General features: G+C 45.3%; 1 protein-coding gene across 7 annotated transcripts in view; it reads right to left on the bottom strand.

Moving 5' to 3' along the window:
* CACNA1E (calcium voltage-gated channel subunit alpha1 E) overlaps positions 1 to 15,724 on the bottom strand; it is a 496,128-nt gene that overhangs the window by 32,928 nt on the left and 447,476 nt on the right. For all 7 annotated transcript variants that reach the window (XM_017524464.2, XM_017524463.2, XM_017524471.2 and 4 more), the window contains 8 exons: positions 14,177 to 14,273; positions 10,719 to 10,879; positions 10,021 to 10,158; positions 8,994 to 9,195; positions 8,014 to 8,178; positions 6,937 to 7,047; positions 2,939 to 3,022; positions 2,061 to 2,186 (listed from right to left, as the gene is read on the bottom strand). In XM_017524464.2, coding sequence (XP_017379953.2) covers positions 2,061 to 2,186; positions 2,939 to 3,022; positions 6,937 to 7,047; positions 8,014 to 8,178; positions 8,994 to 9,195; positions 10,021 to 10,158; positions 10,719 to 10,879; positions 14,177 to 14,273 — 1,084 coding nt within the window. The remainder of the gene's footprint in view (positions 1 to 2,060; positions 2,187 to 2,938; positions 3,023 to 6,936; positions 7,048 to 8,013; positions 8,179 to 8,993; positions 9,196 to 10,020; positions 10,159 to 10,718; positions 10,880 to 14,176; positions 14,274 to 15,724) is intronic.

Here is a 15,724-nt window from a genome sequence, read left to right as displayed (position 1 = left end):
CTTCAACAGCGCTAACAAAATGAGGAGCCCTGTGAGACTGTTTACAACTTGAATAGAGGCTAAAATTAAAATGCAGCTGAAAGCGGGTGGGAGAATTCCCGCTCCGAGGAAGTGTTGATTCCTAGGCTCTGTGATGAGGGATGGCTGCCCTCTGACGGGCAATGTGGACCTCCTCTACAGAAGGCCGGAAGGAAAGAGACAGGGCTTCTTGCACCTGCAGTGCTGCTGCCTTCCATCTTTGCCTTCCGCCCTTGTCTTGCCCTCTCCACTCCAGTCCCTGGTTATCTCTTCCTACTCCTAACTTAGGGAGAAAGCAAAAGAGTCATTCTGTTTTCCTTTCTTGTCACGTTATAATTTCTAACACAACATAAGGGGAAAGAGGGAAGAACTCTAGAGTAGGGGTCAGAGGTAGCAAACTGGATGCTATTTAGGGGAGGGTGGGGAAGGTGGAGGCAATGGAGATGCTGTTCATATTGTGTGGCTCTCCGCTTTGTATTTGCAGGGGTTGCCTTTGCTAATCTTTCAAAAATCTAACTTCTATGCTGTGTCCCAGAACTGCTCTGAAAAGGAAACATCTATCTACAATGCAGTGTCACCTCGAGGCAGATTCACCTGTCTTCCCTGTTCTCTGTGGTATTTGCTGGAATAAGCCAACCATTTGGCCATCAATTTTTGACAGCCTTTTTTTCTTTGCACTCAATAGTATATGGTTTCTCAGAGACTTGGTGATTGTGATAATATGACAGGATGACACATATTTCTTAAGAGACTCAGTAACAACTGAAGTCTGTTGGGCAATCCTCCGGAAAAAAAAAAGGGGGGGGTTTTAAAGCATCTTGTGTTTCCAATTCTAAATCCAAAATCAACTGAGACTCAGAAAATTCTTGCTAAGGTTTTAGATTTCTCCTCTGTTTCTAACTTTAGAAAAATAGTTTTCATTGAGGTGAGGTCTCCATGGGAGTCATTATGCCAAACAATTGCTCTGGATAGGATAAAAATGTCAAGGTTGCTCCTAGGAGCCAGAACACCCTTAACATTGATCTCACATCTCAAACTCCCAGGTCCTCGATGAAGAAGTAAATCAGTAATGATGGATGTGAGCAGAAATCCTTTTCCAAGTGATGAGAAACCATTAATTCAATTCCTTGCCTTCTTGAGCTTAATTTTTAATTAAACCATATAAATAACTAATATAAGGCAATTTGGTGAATTTCTCATCTTTGAGTGACTTAATACCATCAAATTTATTTTTAAACACATTCATTGAAAAACTCATTTTAATAAGAACAGGCATTTGAACAACACTTAGGTCTTTTCCCCAAAGCTTAAAAACAACTAATTTATGACATTTGCTAGAGTCCAAAGATACTTAAGTATGCTTAGGAAACTTTTACTGGAAGTCTGGGTCTCAGTTGTCAATTTTTTACTTATATTTATTACATATACACCTCTTTACAGCCCCCTGAGGCTGTTCAAAAGAAACACATCCTATTAACCTACACAGATGTTTCTATTTATTTGTAGGACACAGAGGTGACCATCAGTATACCCTATGTTCAGTGGCTCAGGAAATAAATATGATAAAGACAAAGGTGGGGCTAAGTTTGAATCATCTGTCTATGAAACGCAACTCAATGAGTACTTTGAAAAACTGTCATGTGAAATAAAATCACCATAAGTCCCTGAAAATGCAGACGACATCTGACTACAGATGACGGGCTATTAAATGGATGGGGTTACTCAGGACCATCTGGAATCTCTAGGGATGAGGCACACCTTGTAAACATGTCCCCTGCCTCAGCAGACAGAGAGGACATCTGAGTCACAAAGTCTAGGTGTTTTTCTGAAATGAGATGCTATCCAGCAGACATAAACTGACCCCAGGCAAGCCAAGCTGTGCTGTAAGTAAGAGGTACGGTATCTACTGAATGCTTCTAACAAACACGCATTCTACTAGCTTCAGCTTCCCAGAGGGGAAGGCACTCAGGTAATGATGCCAGTGGTGCCTGGCTATGCTGTCTGACATGACAACCCTGAGAGGATTTGCTGGTACCTCTTACCTTAAAGGACTGCACAAAGGTCCACAGCAAAATGCGTATGGTATAGCCCTGACGCAGGAGCTTTATGAGGCGGGCAGCTCGGAAGAGCTTCAGAAAACTCATATTGAAGCCACTGGTGTTCACCAGCTGGTGGATCAAAAGGAAACATATAATTAGGAACATTACGGTCATTTAGAAAAACCTAAGCACGAGTATTTGTGTATTTATCCCTCATTCCGATAAATGGGACACAGTCTCTGTCTTTGCTAACCCCACTTCCAGCCGATGGGCTGGCCAGTGAGGCCCACCTCCTAAGCCTTCCCATGCCTGCTCTCTATCCCCAGGTGGAAGGGTAAAGGAGGTACCTGAGAAGGGTACCCTGCACACAAAACCAGCCTCTCTAGTCTTCTACTGAGAGAAGGGACCTGAAGTCTGCACTTAGATGCCAAAAACAGCAGATCTAGGAATCCCTCTAGCACATGTTGGCCTCTAATATTCAAAGTGAGTTACCACGAGCTCTCCAAGTCGTCTTCAGAAGGGACAAATTTACGGAAACAAATCAGGTCTATAAACTTTGAGGGCAAAGATACTGTGCCTCCTCTGAGAGTCTAGTGGAATTGAAACACACTAGCTCTCTTCTGACACCATCTATTCCACCTACCCTATTAGATGTCTGCTACCCAAGTCATGCAAATCAACAAAGCCTTCAGGAGAGCCAGTGCCACTCCCAAGTTTGCATTCCCTGGCTAAAGCTGAGCAGCAGCGAGGGAGTACATTCCCAACACTTAGGGGGTACCCATGTGCTGTGGTGGGTTAAAAATGGACTGAATGTACAGAGGAGTTTTTAAAATGCTGCTCCAGGACCAAGCTTACAGACATGGATCGTATAAGCCATTCACCTTGCTGTCTGTCAGGATAATTTCTGTGATACTGCCAATCACGGTGATGAAGTCAAAGATATTCCAGGTGTCTCGGAAATAGTTCTGCCGAATTGAATTCAGTCATAGGAACATCAGAAAAAGGAAAGAAAAAAAAAAAGGACAAATGACATCTTCCATTATATAACTTTGTTTGTCACTTGGAAATAAAACTTGTCAATTCATGCATAAGTTCACTCTTACTTTGGCTTCAGTTTCCCATTTCTAACCAGAGATGCCATTTCTCCTTTACTAATCTGGGAATTTCTCATTTGGAAAGCACTTCCATCACTATTTGAAGACTTTATTTTTGAAACTGTCACCAAAAGCTCATATGTAAAAAAAGAGTTTTTTTTTTTTCAATTTTTATTTTTAACAAATATTTATGTATTTATTTAAAAATCTCTTTATGGAGGCACAATTGACAAAAAGCTATCCATATTTAATGTATATATCTTGAGTCTGGGATACATTTGTACCTGTGAAGCCACTGCCATGGTCCTACAGCTATAACTTTTAAATTATTTATATTGTATCAAGTGCCCTATAAAATACAGTCTGACTTACAGCTATCAACAAAGGTGACCCAAGTCATAAGTCACTAAAGGTTACAGATGTGCTGAAAATCTCCTTCTAACTCCATTGAGCCTTTTCAAACCAACTACTGATTGGTAAGAGGATGAACAGACTTCATCTTTCCCCTCCTTCACTGCTGTTACAGCTTCTGAGGAGATGTAGCTAAGTACAAGGAAGCAGTAATAAAATGAGTGGGCTGAAGGTGACATAAAGAGCCTGGAAAATCCACCAACCAGATAACACTCCATTTCACAGACGAGGGAAGACTATGCGTCCATCTCCTAGGCTCAGATGAACACAGACCTTAGACTATTCTCCTTTAAAAACGAACATACAAACAAACAGGACACGCGCATCTCAAAAAAATTCACTTGCTTGCCCCTGGGACATTTAAGGGCGGTCTGTAACACAGAAAGCAGAGATTAAAATCAACAGACTGCAGAAATCCAGAGAAGACAAAGAAAGTACAAGGAGGAGAAAATTTCAAACATCTGTAATTGAGATCTTCAGCAAGACCACAGGACAATGGATTATTTTATTCTATCCTTGGAATAAAAAACAAGAGACTCTCAGAGCAGTGCAGAAGTACACCCCTTCCCAGCCTCAAAACTAGCATCACTGCATTCCTACTACATGAGCCAGATGCTAGACCAGGGCTTTGGCCATCTTTCAACTGATTTATTCATCTCACGGAAACTAGAGGCAGGGAGTGACAAGTACCCCAGGTTTGTAGAGTCCTGAATGGAAGAGTTGGCAAGAGGAGTGAGGGGAAAATATCCAATGAAGAGAGGAAAGGAGTGTAGGGAGACAGGAGTTACATTTAATGAGCATCCACTGAGAACCTTATGAATGTCATTTAATTGGATACCTACAACAAAGAAGCTAAGGTGGCTACTGTTATCCTTATTTTATGCATGAGAAAACGAGGCTGAGAGAGGGCTTATTCCAAAGCCACATGTACCTAGGGGGCATGTGGAGAAACTGAAGCATACAGTTTCATAAACTCACTTTCTGTTAGTATATTTAGTCTATCAGTGGTAGAGCTAAACTAAGTCTCCGAACCCCTCAATTCTCAGGGCTCTCCTATTGTCCAACTTGGGGTGAACTTCCTAATTCTTGGTTTTAATTCTTCTTAAATCTTGGTGCATGGATCTAGGTCTCAGAGAACCAGAAGCTCTGGATTCCAGGGAAGGATGCTTTACGATACAGAAGAGCATGCTGTGGTACAGACTAGCACACAGTGGTATATGGCACACGCTAGTATAGTGTAATGTAGACTAATAGATTATTGTGAGCTTTGAAGCCAGATAGAACAGGGTCTGAATCCTGGCTCTACCTCTTACTAACCTTGGCCAAACTATTCAATCTTTCTGAGCTCCAGCACATCCATAAACGAAAATAAGAATGCTTATCTACAATATGTAAAGCATTTGGTTCTTAATAGGCAACCAATGCATGTTACATCCTTCCCTCTTTTTCTCTTCCCTTTTTATTCCCATTCTGCCTTGCAGTTCTATTGCCTTTCATTGTGTAATCTTTAAGAATATAGACAATTTTTCTGCATTTCAATTTCCTCATTTAAAATAACAATAATAATGGCAATTATGACAGTGACGTCTGCCTTGGCTATTTCAGAGTCATTGAGAAGGTCTAATGAAATAGTATATATTAGGATAGTCTGACAGCTTAGAGTACCTTAACAATGTAAAGACTTATTGGAATTAGTGGTACCTTTTATGGTGTGAAAATGCCTCTAGACCATGAATGAAAACATGGGCGTAGGGTGGGAAGGAGGCAGCCTTCGAGGGCTGAATTTAGTTAAGGCTGTGAGTATATATTCAGCACTCACCATAATTAGACATATAATGGGACTTAAGTCACAGACAATGTCAACACCACATACAAGTAATCAACACGCATAGAAAAACTTTCCCTGCTGTGGTGCTGGCTTCTCCCTCTCTCTCAGCTCCTCTTGTCAGGGCTAGACTGTCTTATAAAGGCATCTTTGTTGGTGGTAGTTTCTTCTACTTTTTTACTTCCCCAAGTCTCAAAACACTCAAAAGAGAGTCAGGCAAACACAATGCAGCCACCTGCAATTGGTTCCCTTAAACTCTCCACCCAAAATGATCAAATTAATAGTTTTTCAAAGAACCCCTGGGAGGCCAAAGGCAGCCCCCGCAGTCACCACTCACAATTATCCAACTCAGCCCAGAGTCCCTGCTAAAGCTGCTAGCAGACAAACACTGATTCAGATAACGAGCAAAGTTCTCCTTCTTGCCGAGAAAGCCGTATACACACGTAATTAGAAATGATAGCTCATGCCCTAAAAGTGCGAAACAGCTGTCACGTGGGCTTGCATCCCAGTGAACTCGCTGCACACACTGAAGCAAGGTGGAGGGAGGGTGGCAGAGGGGATTATCTTGTTTATAGGACACTGAAGCAAAGGGCTAGGTTTTCTTGACACTCTTGAGAACAGATGCAAGAATTTTCCAAACAATTATTAATAGTAGTTGAGGAGAAGAAAAAAGAAGGCTCATGCCAGAAAAATTCATCATCCCCAAACCCCCTCCAACTTAATTCCAGGATCCTTCCCCTTGCACCCCACAAACACACACACACACATGCACACACACACTTAAAGGTCGTTAGTCTTTATAGGCATAAGTAATAATTATTGTGGCACACATCTTTGTTTTCTAGCCTATGCACACACAAAGGTAAAGACTGCATCTTAAACACCTTACATATGTCTTCCGGATCTCTGTGCCTCATACCTGGGCCTTAAACAGTGCTCAGAAAAATGTTTGTTTAATGGCTGAATAATTACTTTTCCCATCTTCTCTCTATAATTCTTAGTCAAGTTAAGAAATGCAGTCCTTCCTTACAATGCTGGTCCAAGAATCTCTTACAGTCCCTCTGGCAGAAATTACTCTTCATGTTACAATGGCAGAAGGACTAATAGGTAAAATGTATTATTTGCTATGTTTGAGGCTAAGAGGGATAGGTACTTTCCCATTTGTGTTATAAAACTATTACAACTTTTACTGGTAAATAAGCAGTCAAAGTTCATTAGTCCAAGCTTTGGCTGGCTCCTTCATCTACACATAAATTGCAGTTCTGGTAAAATCCAGTGATGGCCACCTCTGGACTGCTGACAGAAATTTCACAGCACGAGCGCTGATGGCTCCATGAGCATGAACCTGGGACGTGGTTTTCTTTGCCCTTTCTCCCAACTTGCTCACACATCGTCTTGTCTCTACGGTAGTTTATTTAGCTGACAAAATGAGCCCACATCTAGATGGGTGATTTTTGGAACAGCAGTAACCACCTCCCTTTCAACGCAGGCTGAGAAGGCACCCAACAGAAAGAGAAAGCCCGGTGCTGGGAAGGATTCAGCAACGTACCAAAAAGCCAAAAGCGATGACCTTCAGGACGCATTCCAGGGAAAACACCATGGTGAAGGCAATATTCAGGTACTTCAGCGCCAGCTCATAGGTACAAGGAGCAGAGTAATACTGCCAGGAAGAGAAATGGAGAGAGGAAGAATCACAGCCTTAAGGTAAGAGGGGGAATGCATGTCACCGAGGCTGGCCATCTCTCATTCCTGCCCTGTGGGACACTCTGGTGTGTGGTGCAGGAAGAGAGATGGACTTCGAGGCTGGAGAGGAGAACTACATATTCTATGCAACACAACAAAGGAAACACAGGCCCACACCCCACCTAGATGACTTAATAGCAAAACAGCCAGTCTTCCTAGAGATGAGGGTGGGCAGGGAAGAAATGTAGAAATGTTTTCTTTTCTTTTTTTTATTTTTTTGAGATGGAGTCTTGCTCTTGTCACCCAGGCTAGAGTGCAGTGGTGTGATCTCAGCTCACTGCAACCTCTGCCTCCCGGGTTCAAGCAATTCTCCTGCTGCAGCCTCCCGAGTAGCTGGGATGACAGATGCATGCCACCACACCAGGCTAATTTTTGTATTTTTAGTAGAGATGGGGTTTCACCATGTTGGTCAGGCTGGTCTCAAACTCCTGACCTCGTGATCCGCCTGCCTCAGCCTCCCAAAGTGCTGGGATTACAAGCGCGAGCCACCGCGCCTGGCCATAACATTTTCTAGAGTGAGTTACTGGAGTTAGTCACTTAGTATTAAATAGGATGAGCCTCTCCGAATACTCCAAGGCTCCTTTAGACCCCATGATGGTGATCTCTGTCTCCTGACTTTTCCACGCTTGTCTGAAGCTGCCTCCCATTCCCATCTCAGGTCTCGCGAGCCCCTGGATGGCTACTATAGGCTTCGCTGCATTTTGGTCAGTGGACTCCCAAATCCCCAGAGACTGGGCTGTTGAACAAAACAAAATCACAAAAGGATTCCATGATGGAAAAGTAGGTAAAGCAGTGACAGGCTGGGACATCGGGGTGTCTTCCCAGTTGCCCTAGGAGGGAAACGGTGCTGGGGCTCAGCCGGCGCTCGTGCGTCTCGTCTCACCTTCATCATCAGCACGACGGTGTTCAAAGCGATCATGGCCATAATGGTGTACTCGAAGGACGGGGACACCACAAAGTGCCACACGCGGTACTGGAAGGTGTGCCTGTTCTGCGGCATGTAGCGGGTGAGAGGTTTGGCACTGATGGCGAAGTCAATGCACGCCCTCTGCGAGAAAGCCACGGTTATTAGTGCAGGTTCAAATCCCTTAGTCCTTGCACTGTGGCAGGCTGTGTTCCATGCCCAGAAGTGGAGGACGGTGAGTGAGAAAGAGGGCAGGGCTGGGCAAGTAAAGATGGCAACTGGGGTCACCTGGACAAAACTATAGACATGGCATCGCCTTAAAGAAGTACACAGAACTGGAGGTGTTTCACATGGAGTCAAGGCTTCATGGTTATAGTCCTTTACACAGCATGCGGCTGAGCTTTTTCGGCAGGAAGCCTTCCTTGATGCACTAAGTCAGAAGTAAAGATCTACCTACCTAGGTATTTCTATAGCACTTTATGTCATAGTTCTCTTATAGTCCCTAACAGTTTCTAGTTCAGTTCTATCACTAAAAAAAAAAAAAAAAAAAAAAAAAAGCTCTGAAACCTTACCATGTGCCAGAACTATGCCCATTGCTAGAAAAGTTGTGATAAGACACATTCCCTGCCCTTACAACGAATACGCCCAAGGAAGGTCACAGTCAGAGAAGCAGGTATTTGATGTTATTATTGTGACACACTTCTCTGTTTTCTAGACTATGCATACACAAAGGTAAAGACCGCCTCCTAAACATCTTACGTATCTTCCAGATATCCGCGCCTCATACCTGGGCCTTACACAGTGCTCGGAAAAAATATTTATTTAATGGCTGAATAATTACTTTTCCCCTCTTCTCTCTATAATTCTTAAGAAAATGCAGTCTTCCTTCCTTACATTGCAGGCCCAGGAATCCTTCCTGGAGCCCCTGAAGCCCCCGACTTCAGACCAATTGTTATTACCTCGTTCTTCTCCAGGCTGCACTCCTCCATCATCTTATCCCCTTGCTCCTGGAAGGTGATGATGATGAGAGCCACAAAGATATTGACAAAGAAGAAAGGGAAGACCACGAAGTAGACCACATAAAAGATCGACATCTCCATGCGGTTGCTGCGGCTTGGGCCTCGGTCTTCCTCTGTCACATCTACGGAGTGCTGCAGAACTCTGTGGGGACAGAATGAGGGGCACAGATGGTGGATGACGGTCTTGGCTTTGTTAGGAAACGTGCCACCTATTATAATTTTTCATCTGACTTCTTTGACTCTGCAGATCCTCCATTAACTTTTTTGAGTCCAAACCCAAGTTGTCATATCCTGCTGCCAACAATCTGCTTCTCTTTCTAGCCCCTGTTCCATCATGCACTCAACTCCTAAGCAACAGAGGGACATCATTGTATCGTTTAGGTTGTCATGTTCAATACAAAGAGACTCCTAGATTTCCATTTAACATTTTGCTGCCAACTAGAACCTGCTGCCACCAGAAAGGCGTGTCTTAATCATTGCTAAGTCTCTGAAAAATTAGCTTTCAGCTGTGGGCAGCATAAGACCTGCATTCTGTGGTCTTCATGAGGACAGGATGTGTCTTTGGGTTTTGCCAACTCATTCTTAACCCTCAGTCCCCAGGCTCTCAAGTGCGGGGACTTCCTGGAGGATAAATCTGTCTGTAACAGCTCTCAGGGACCCTCCTTACGGGTAGGGGGCTGTTCAAAACTCATTTGTTCCACGGAAGTCAGATGGCTCCACTCAACTCCTCAATTATTGGCTACAACATTAAGAGTTTCAAATATTTCCCAGATGTTGTCATCCCCTTCTCCATTTGTGCCTGAAGGGTTTTCATTCTTCCTCTTTTCTGCCTGTCTCACCTTCTCAAAACGCCTTACTTTCCCTGATATAATAACCAAGGGTGAGCCTTGTTCATCTTGAGTCAGCTTCTCAAGGCAACCACGGAGTCCTATCACAGTCACAAATGAGCGTGCAAACAATCACTCACTGAGGCCATCCTTCCCCTGTGGAGACGGTGAAGAGGGTCAGCAGGGCCCAGATAATGTTGTCATAGTGGAATTCGTGGCGCTTCCATTCCCGGCCCTTCACCTCCATCTTATTTTTCTCATGATCTACATAGTTGCCTCTAAAACCAGAGCAGAAATGAAAGAGGGCCTTCTCACTATGGCTCACGGAAGAGTCAGCACATTCTACAGACCGCAATAACGTGGGGTAATAATGATCATCATACATGTGGAAGGCAAAAGGAGTTTTATTGAAGGCAGGTGTTTCTGCCACGGAGCAAAAACGGGATCTGATGCCCAAGAGATATGGGATTAAATCCTAATCTTTTTAGTAGTGGCTTTGTAACCTGGAGCAACTTGCTTAAACATTCTGGGTCTTAGCTACCACTTGTGTAATATGCAAATAAAACTCCCTTCAATAGCTCGCTATAGGGGTTTAAAATGAAAACCAGATGTAAAATGTCATGGTATGAGACATTTTACACTCAGGTTTTCATGTCTGCCACAAAAGAGGTGCTCAATAAAAAGTTTATGGATTCCCTCCTTTGTCTTTTTGCTAAAAGAAGAGTGGAGATGGGCCGGATAGAAAGGAAGGAGGGTGGACCTGTGGGGGTGGAGTTGGCTCATCAGGACATGCTTCAGCAAAATCAAGCCGGATGTGCTGGCAGCTGGCGGCACTTACATGCACTCCTTCTCTGTGTCCTTGGAACTGTCTGTGCAATAAAAGAACTTTCCCTTGAAGAGCTGAACTGCGATGACAGCAAAGATGAACATGAAGAGCTTGTAGACAATGAGTATGTTGAAGACATTCTTCAAGGAGGTCACCACGCAGTCGAAGACGGCCTGTGGACAGAGCAAAGAGCCCTGCTGCATGAACCCGTGATGGCCTCCACCCTTGCCTAGAGCTGAGCTGGCCACACCACCACCACCCAGCCCCGCTAAGAAGGTGTCCCAGGAGAGAGCTCCCTGCTAACAGGCGGGGGGATGCTCATGAGATTAAGGTCTGGCTTCTAAGCTGGTTATGGCTGCAAGGTCCTCCCACCTGGGATGGGAGCACATGCTCTGAATCTGAACGCAGACCCAAAGCAGTAGAAACCAGATGCTATCAAGCAAGGAATGAGGTCCTCTGTGAGATCCTGGGACGGGTACTCCGCTTAGTGTGAAGCACAGAAGTGTACAGCTGAAAAGGATCTTTGAGATTATTTAGCCCAATTTACTCTTTAAATAGCTTGTGCTTTATTTGGTGACATTCTTGGAGTTGATTTATATATGAATTACGTGTTGTTTTCTCCTTACCTTTCTAAAAGGATCGGTAATAGTACGCTATCATCTTTGTTCATTTCACTAATACGCAAGTTTATACATTTATGATTATTTCAGAACTTCATGTAAATGTTCTCTAGTGAAGGTGCTGCATTTGGGATGAAGACCAACAGAAGTAATGTGGGAAAGACCCATATACACCTTCTTTTAGAGACGGGGAGGCTGGGCAGATAGAACCAGGGACTTAGACTTCGGTTAAAAGGCCACAGACCTCCAGAGACCTTCACTCCAGGCCCTAAGCTTTGAGGAGTTTCATGGGAATTCAACACATTGTGGGTCATTTTTAGGTTATTTTCTAGGTTTTAGGTTTAGCTCACAGGACAGTCTAGGCCCACGGCGGTGCCACATTTGTGCAGCTGCTGCTTTGCAGCACTGGGTGAACCACTGCTGGTTTCATTAGTTCAACACTGCGGGGAATGCGAGTGACATGCAGCCCTATGTAGTCATCAGAGCCACCTATGTCTCCCTCAGGTTATGGAGCTGCAGAGCGAGGAGCTAGCCTTCATAATTTAACCGAATTAAGTAAGGTTGCAGGGTGCTTTCTCTAGCCTATTAACTCATCTCATCAAGCCTGTCTGCACTCTCCCTGAGGCCCACTGAACCCTCCCCTGCAGGAGCACTGACAACACTGATCAGCATCAGGGCCCCAGGGAGCCTGGCCACACTCTGTGGGGTGCGAGGCAGAACCCAATGAGTATTTATGGGTGGGTGCCAAACTGGGCCGTCGTCAGGCAGGAAGGTGGTAAGAAACAGGTGACACTGTGAGAAGGGCCTCCTCCAGTGGGGAAGGCAGGTAGCCTCGAAGGAGAGCAGTCAGCTAGGCCACGTCCTTGGGAGCGTGGGTGTCTCTCTCTGGGAGCCCATGTGGTGGGCCAGGGCCCTGGGCTCTGAGGTAGCCACGTTTCAGTCAGATCGGGGCCTCTCAGAAGTGACATTTCTTCTGTTTCATAAACCTAGTTAGTGATTGGGTATGGTGGTTCACAGCTGTAATCCCAGAACGTTGGGAAGCCAAGTAGGGCAGATCACCTGAGGTCGGGAGCTCGAGATCAGCCTGACCAACATGGAGAAACCCCATCTCTACTTAAAAAAAAAAAAAAAATTAGCTGGGTGTGGTGGTGCATGCCTGTAATCCCAGCTACTAGGGAGGCTGAGGCAGGAGAATCACTTGAACGGGGAGGCGGAGGTTGTGGTGAGCCAAGATCGCGCCATTGCACTCCAGCCTGGGCAACAAAAGCAAAACTCCGTCTCCAAAACAAACAAAAACTAGTTAGTTTTGCCCCCTTTCTGCAGAGTCAGATGGCTGAAAGGGGAAGCAGTGCTATGAGGCCTGAAGGGGGTGGGGGTGGGGGTGGGCAAAGAGTATCCGAGGTGATGAGAATCCAGTAGGAAGTGGGAACTGGGAAGCAAGGGAGAGTCCAGTGCACAAGACCCTCCCCCAGCTGTGTCCTCCGTGGCTGGCTTGGGAGAGCAGCCCCAGGCATTCCAGAGGAACTGTTGAGTTTTCTAACAGGGACCACTCATGTCAGTTCATTTTATCCACACCACGGATGTGTGAGTTACAAAGTGTCCCCATTTCCCATGTGAAAGAAAGTCAAAGAATAATTTGCCCTGGGTCATACAGCTCCTAAGTCCCAGAGCTGAGCCTGACACTTAAGTGGGTTCCTTTTAATGTTGACAGGGGTTCTCAAACTACACTGATATGCTAAGAGTCACTTGGCAAGCCAGTTTAGGAGGCACATTCCAAGCCCCTCCTACCGGGAGTCTGGCTCTGTTGTGTTTCGGTGGCCAGCAAACTGGATTTTAAGAAGTACCCAGGTGATCCTGATGCAGATGGCCTATGGCGCACACCTTGAGCAGGGCTGCATGATTCCATGTGATGTGCAGTGAGGGAATTGCATCTGCTTGCTGGGAAGTATTCTGGTGTAGCCCCTGAAGATGGGGCTTCGCTGGCTGTGTAGCCTGAGCAGCAGAAAGACTTTGTGGCTGGAAACCAGGACTCTGGTCCTCTCCCTGGCAGTGGCTCGCTTTCATTCACAGGTAATTCAGGGAAAAAGAACTTTCCTTCCATGGAGCCTCAGTTTCCATTAACAGCAAGGCATGTGGGGTAGGGGAGGCAGGTTTAACAGGCTAGCAGACTTGTGTGATAAGGCACAGGAAGCCCTCCTGAGAGGCAGAAAGGCTTGTGGAAGGTAGGGCCCCAGGGGAGGTGAGCAGGGAGAGTATTAGACAAGGAGAACTCTGGGTAAGACTCCTAGTAAAGGTCCTGGCAATAGAAAGAACTTAATTCATGTCACCTTACTTCCCCCATTTCTTTTCTTCCCCCATTTCTTTTGCCTCTGCCAAAAGTGGACTGCATGACCTTGGACAAGTTACTGAACTATCTGTGCCTCAAAATTATGAAAGGAAGGGCTAGAAGAGCCTCTCCTACTCCAGAGTTATGAGAAGAGAAAATGTCCCTGCATACTTGGCCTTAAGTAATATGCAGACCACAACACACACAGGGGCCCCCGTTGCTTCCATTCTGGTGTTCTGGGTCTGCGTTGGGGACACAGGAGGCCCCAGGACAAAGCCACACAGGGTTCCCTCTTGGATGACATGTCACACGGGAGAGTAGATACCACCTAGGTCTGGACTAAAGAGGCAAAGCTTTCTTACAGATTTCTTGGGATGTTGGTAATTTTCCTTTGAAACTAAGACCTTTAGCTCAGAAGAAAAAGAAATATTCCCAGAACAAATTCTCCAAAAGCAGGCCAGCCATGGCTAAAGAGAGATGACTGGAGGAGGGGATTTGATGGGAATGAACTCTGTAAACACTACCTTGAGCTTGGGCAAGCGCTTGATGGTTTTCAGTGGCCTTAGAACCCGGAGCACCCGCAGAGACTTGATGGTCTTGATGTCCCGTCCTTTGTTGGTTCTGCAGGGGAGAGCCCCCAGGGAATCAGATGGAATCGGGGTGGGGGGGGGAGGGAGAAATAAAAGTGACATTCAAACTATGGCATTAGTAAAAACAGGCTAAAAGGGAAGAGATATATGGGAGAGATGTAGGCAAGAAGCCAGAAACTGAGTCAGATTTGACTCCAGGGACATCCTACAAAAAATGCTTCAGGAATATTCTCAAATCACTTCCCAGTGTGCACGCATAAACACACATCCACATGCATAAACACCCACACATGCACGTACCCACTCTATATACACACACGGAGGAATATACAGGCACACAGAGGCCTCCATGCACATATGTTAATCAACACTTCCTTCCCTAACCGCCAGTCTAATGCTGCCAATTACCACACCCGCACAATGAAGATGGAAGATGCGTCAGTCAACTGGGCAACAGGAGCAGCAGCCCACCTCAGATCCCCACTGTGCCTAATCCAGTGCTTGCCCAACGACAGGTTTTCAAGTGATATTTGCTGAATTGATGAACCCACAGTTGAGAGCAAGTCTCATCAGGGTACGTGACTTAATGTAGGTTTGTCACCACTGCACAGTTCATTAGTGCAGGAGAGAGCCAGCTGAGGCAGGGTGGTGGCAGACATGACACCCTCGCTGGTCCACATGTTCCAGAGAAAGCATCTTATGCAGGCTTCTAGCCAGGACCTTGGCTCACACCCCAGTACCTCTGTGCGGCTGGCTCTTCCCACAGGCCCTTCCAGTGCAGACAGTGTGCACGTAGCACAGTCTGCAGAGACTCACTCGGCTGGAGGAGGCCCAACTGCAGGCCCAGCTGCCTTTATCCCAGCCCTACAGCCAATGACCCTCCCTACTCAGCCACTTAGAAAGGTTACTCCCAATAGCGAAAATATGTTTCTCTTGTTACTTTTAGGAATGAAATGAATAAATCAACTTCCATTTCTCGTTCTTACCTGTTCATCCCCTGAAATCTTTGCGTTCAATTCAAATAATTGTCATTTATAAAACACACAAAAGTTGTAAAACAAGACTGCAAACAGTGGAGTCAGGCTCACCCTCTTTCCTCGTGTTGACCCAGATGACTGTTACACCAACAGTCTGAGGAAATGGGGCCCACGACATCAGGTGGGAACTGCAAGGGCTTCTGCCTGCTTTTCCCCTCTACCTTCCTGCCATACCTACCCCACTCCCAACAGGGAGATGCAAGTCCCTCTACTCTTTCACAGAAAGCAAGATCAAAAGATATTTAATCAAAGTGGAGGAATGCTGACTTTGCTCAAAATGTTTATAAGACTCTTTTAATGATTATAGGCCACGACCTACAAGTTACTTTTATTCAATCCTAGATCTGAATAGAAATAATCCAAAATCATTGCACTGACACGGTCTTTAGCATCCGGGGGCTTTGGTGTATTTTACAAATTATCTCACTGGATTAGGCTCATCTGT

This window comes from Cebus imitator, unplaced genomic scaffold (assembly GCF_001604975.1).
Source record: "Cebus imitator isolate Cc_AM_T3 unplaced genomic scaffold, Cebus_imitator-1.0 Scaffold33, whole genome shotgun sequence".
Taxonomy (NCBI): domain Eukaryota; kingdom Metazoa; phylum Chordata; class Mammalia; order Primates; family Cebidae; genus Cebus; species Cebus imitator.
The sequence above is the reverse complement of the archived record's forward strand: the minus strand, read 5'-3'. Positions and strand labels throughout refer to the sequence as shown.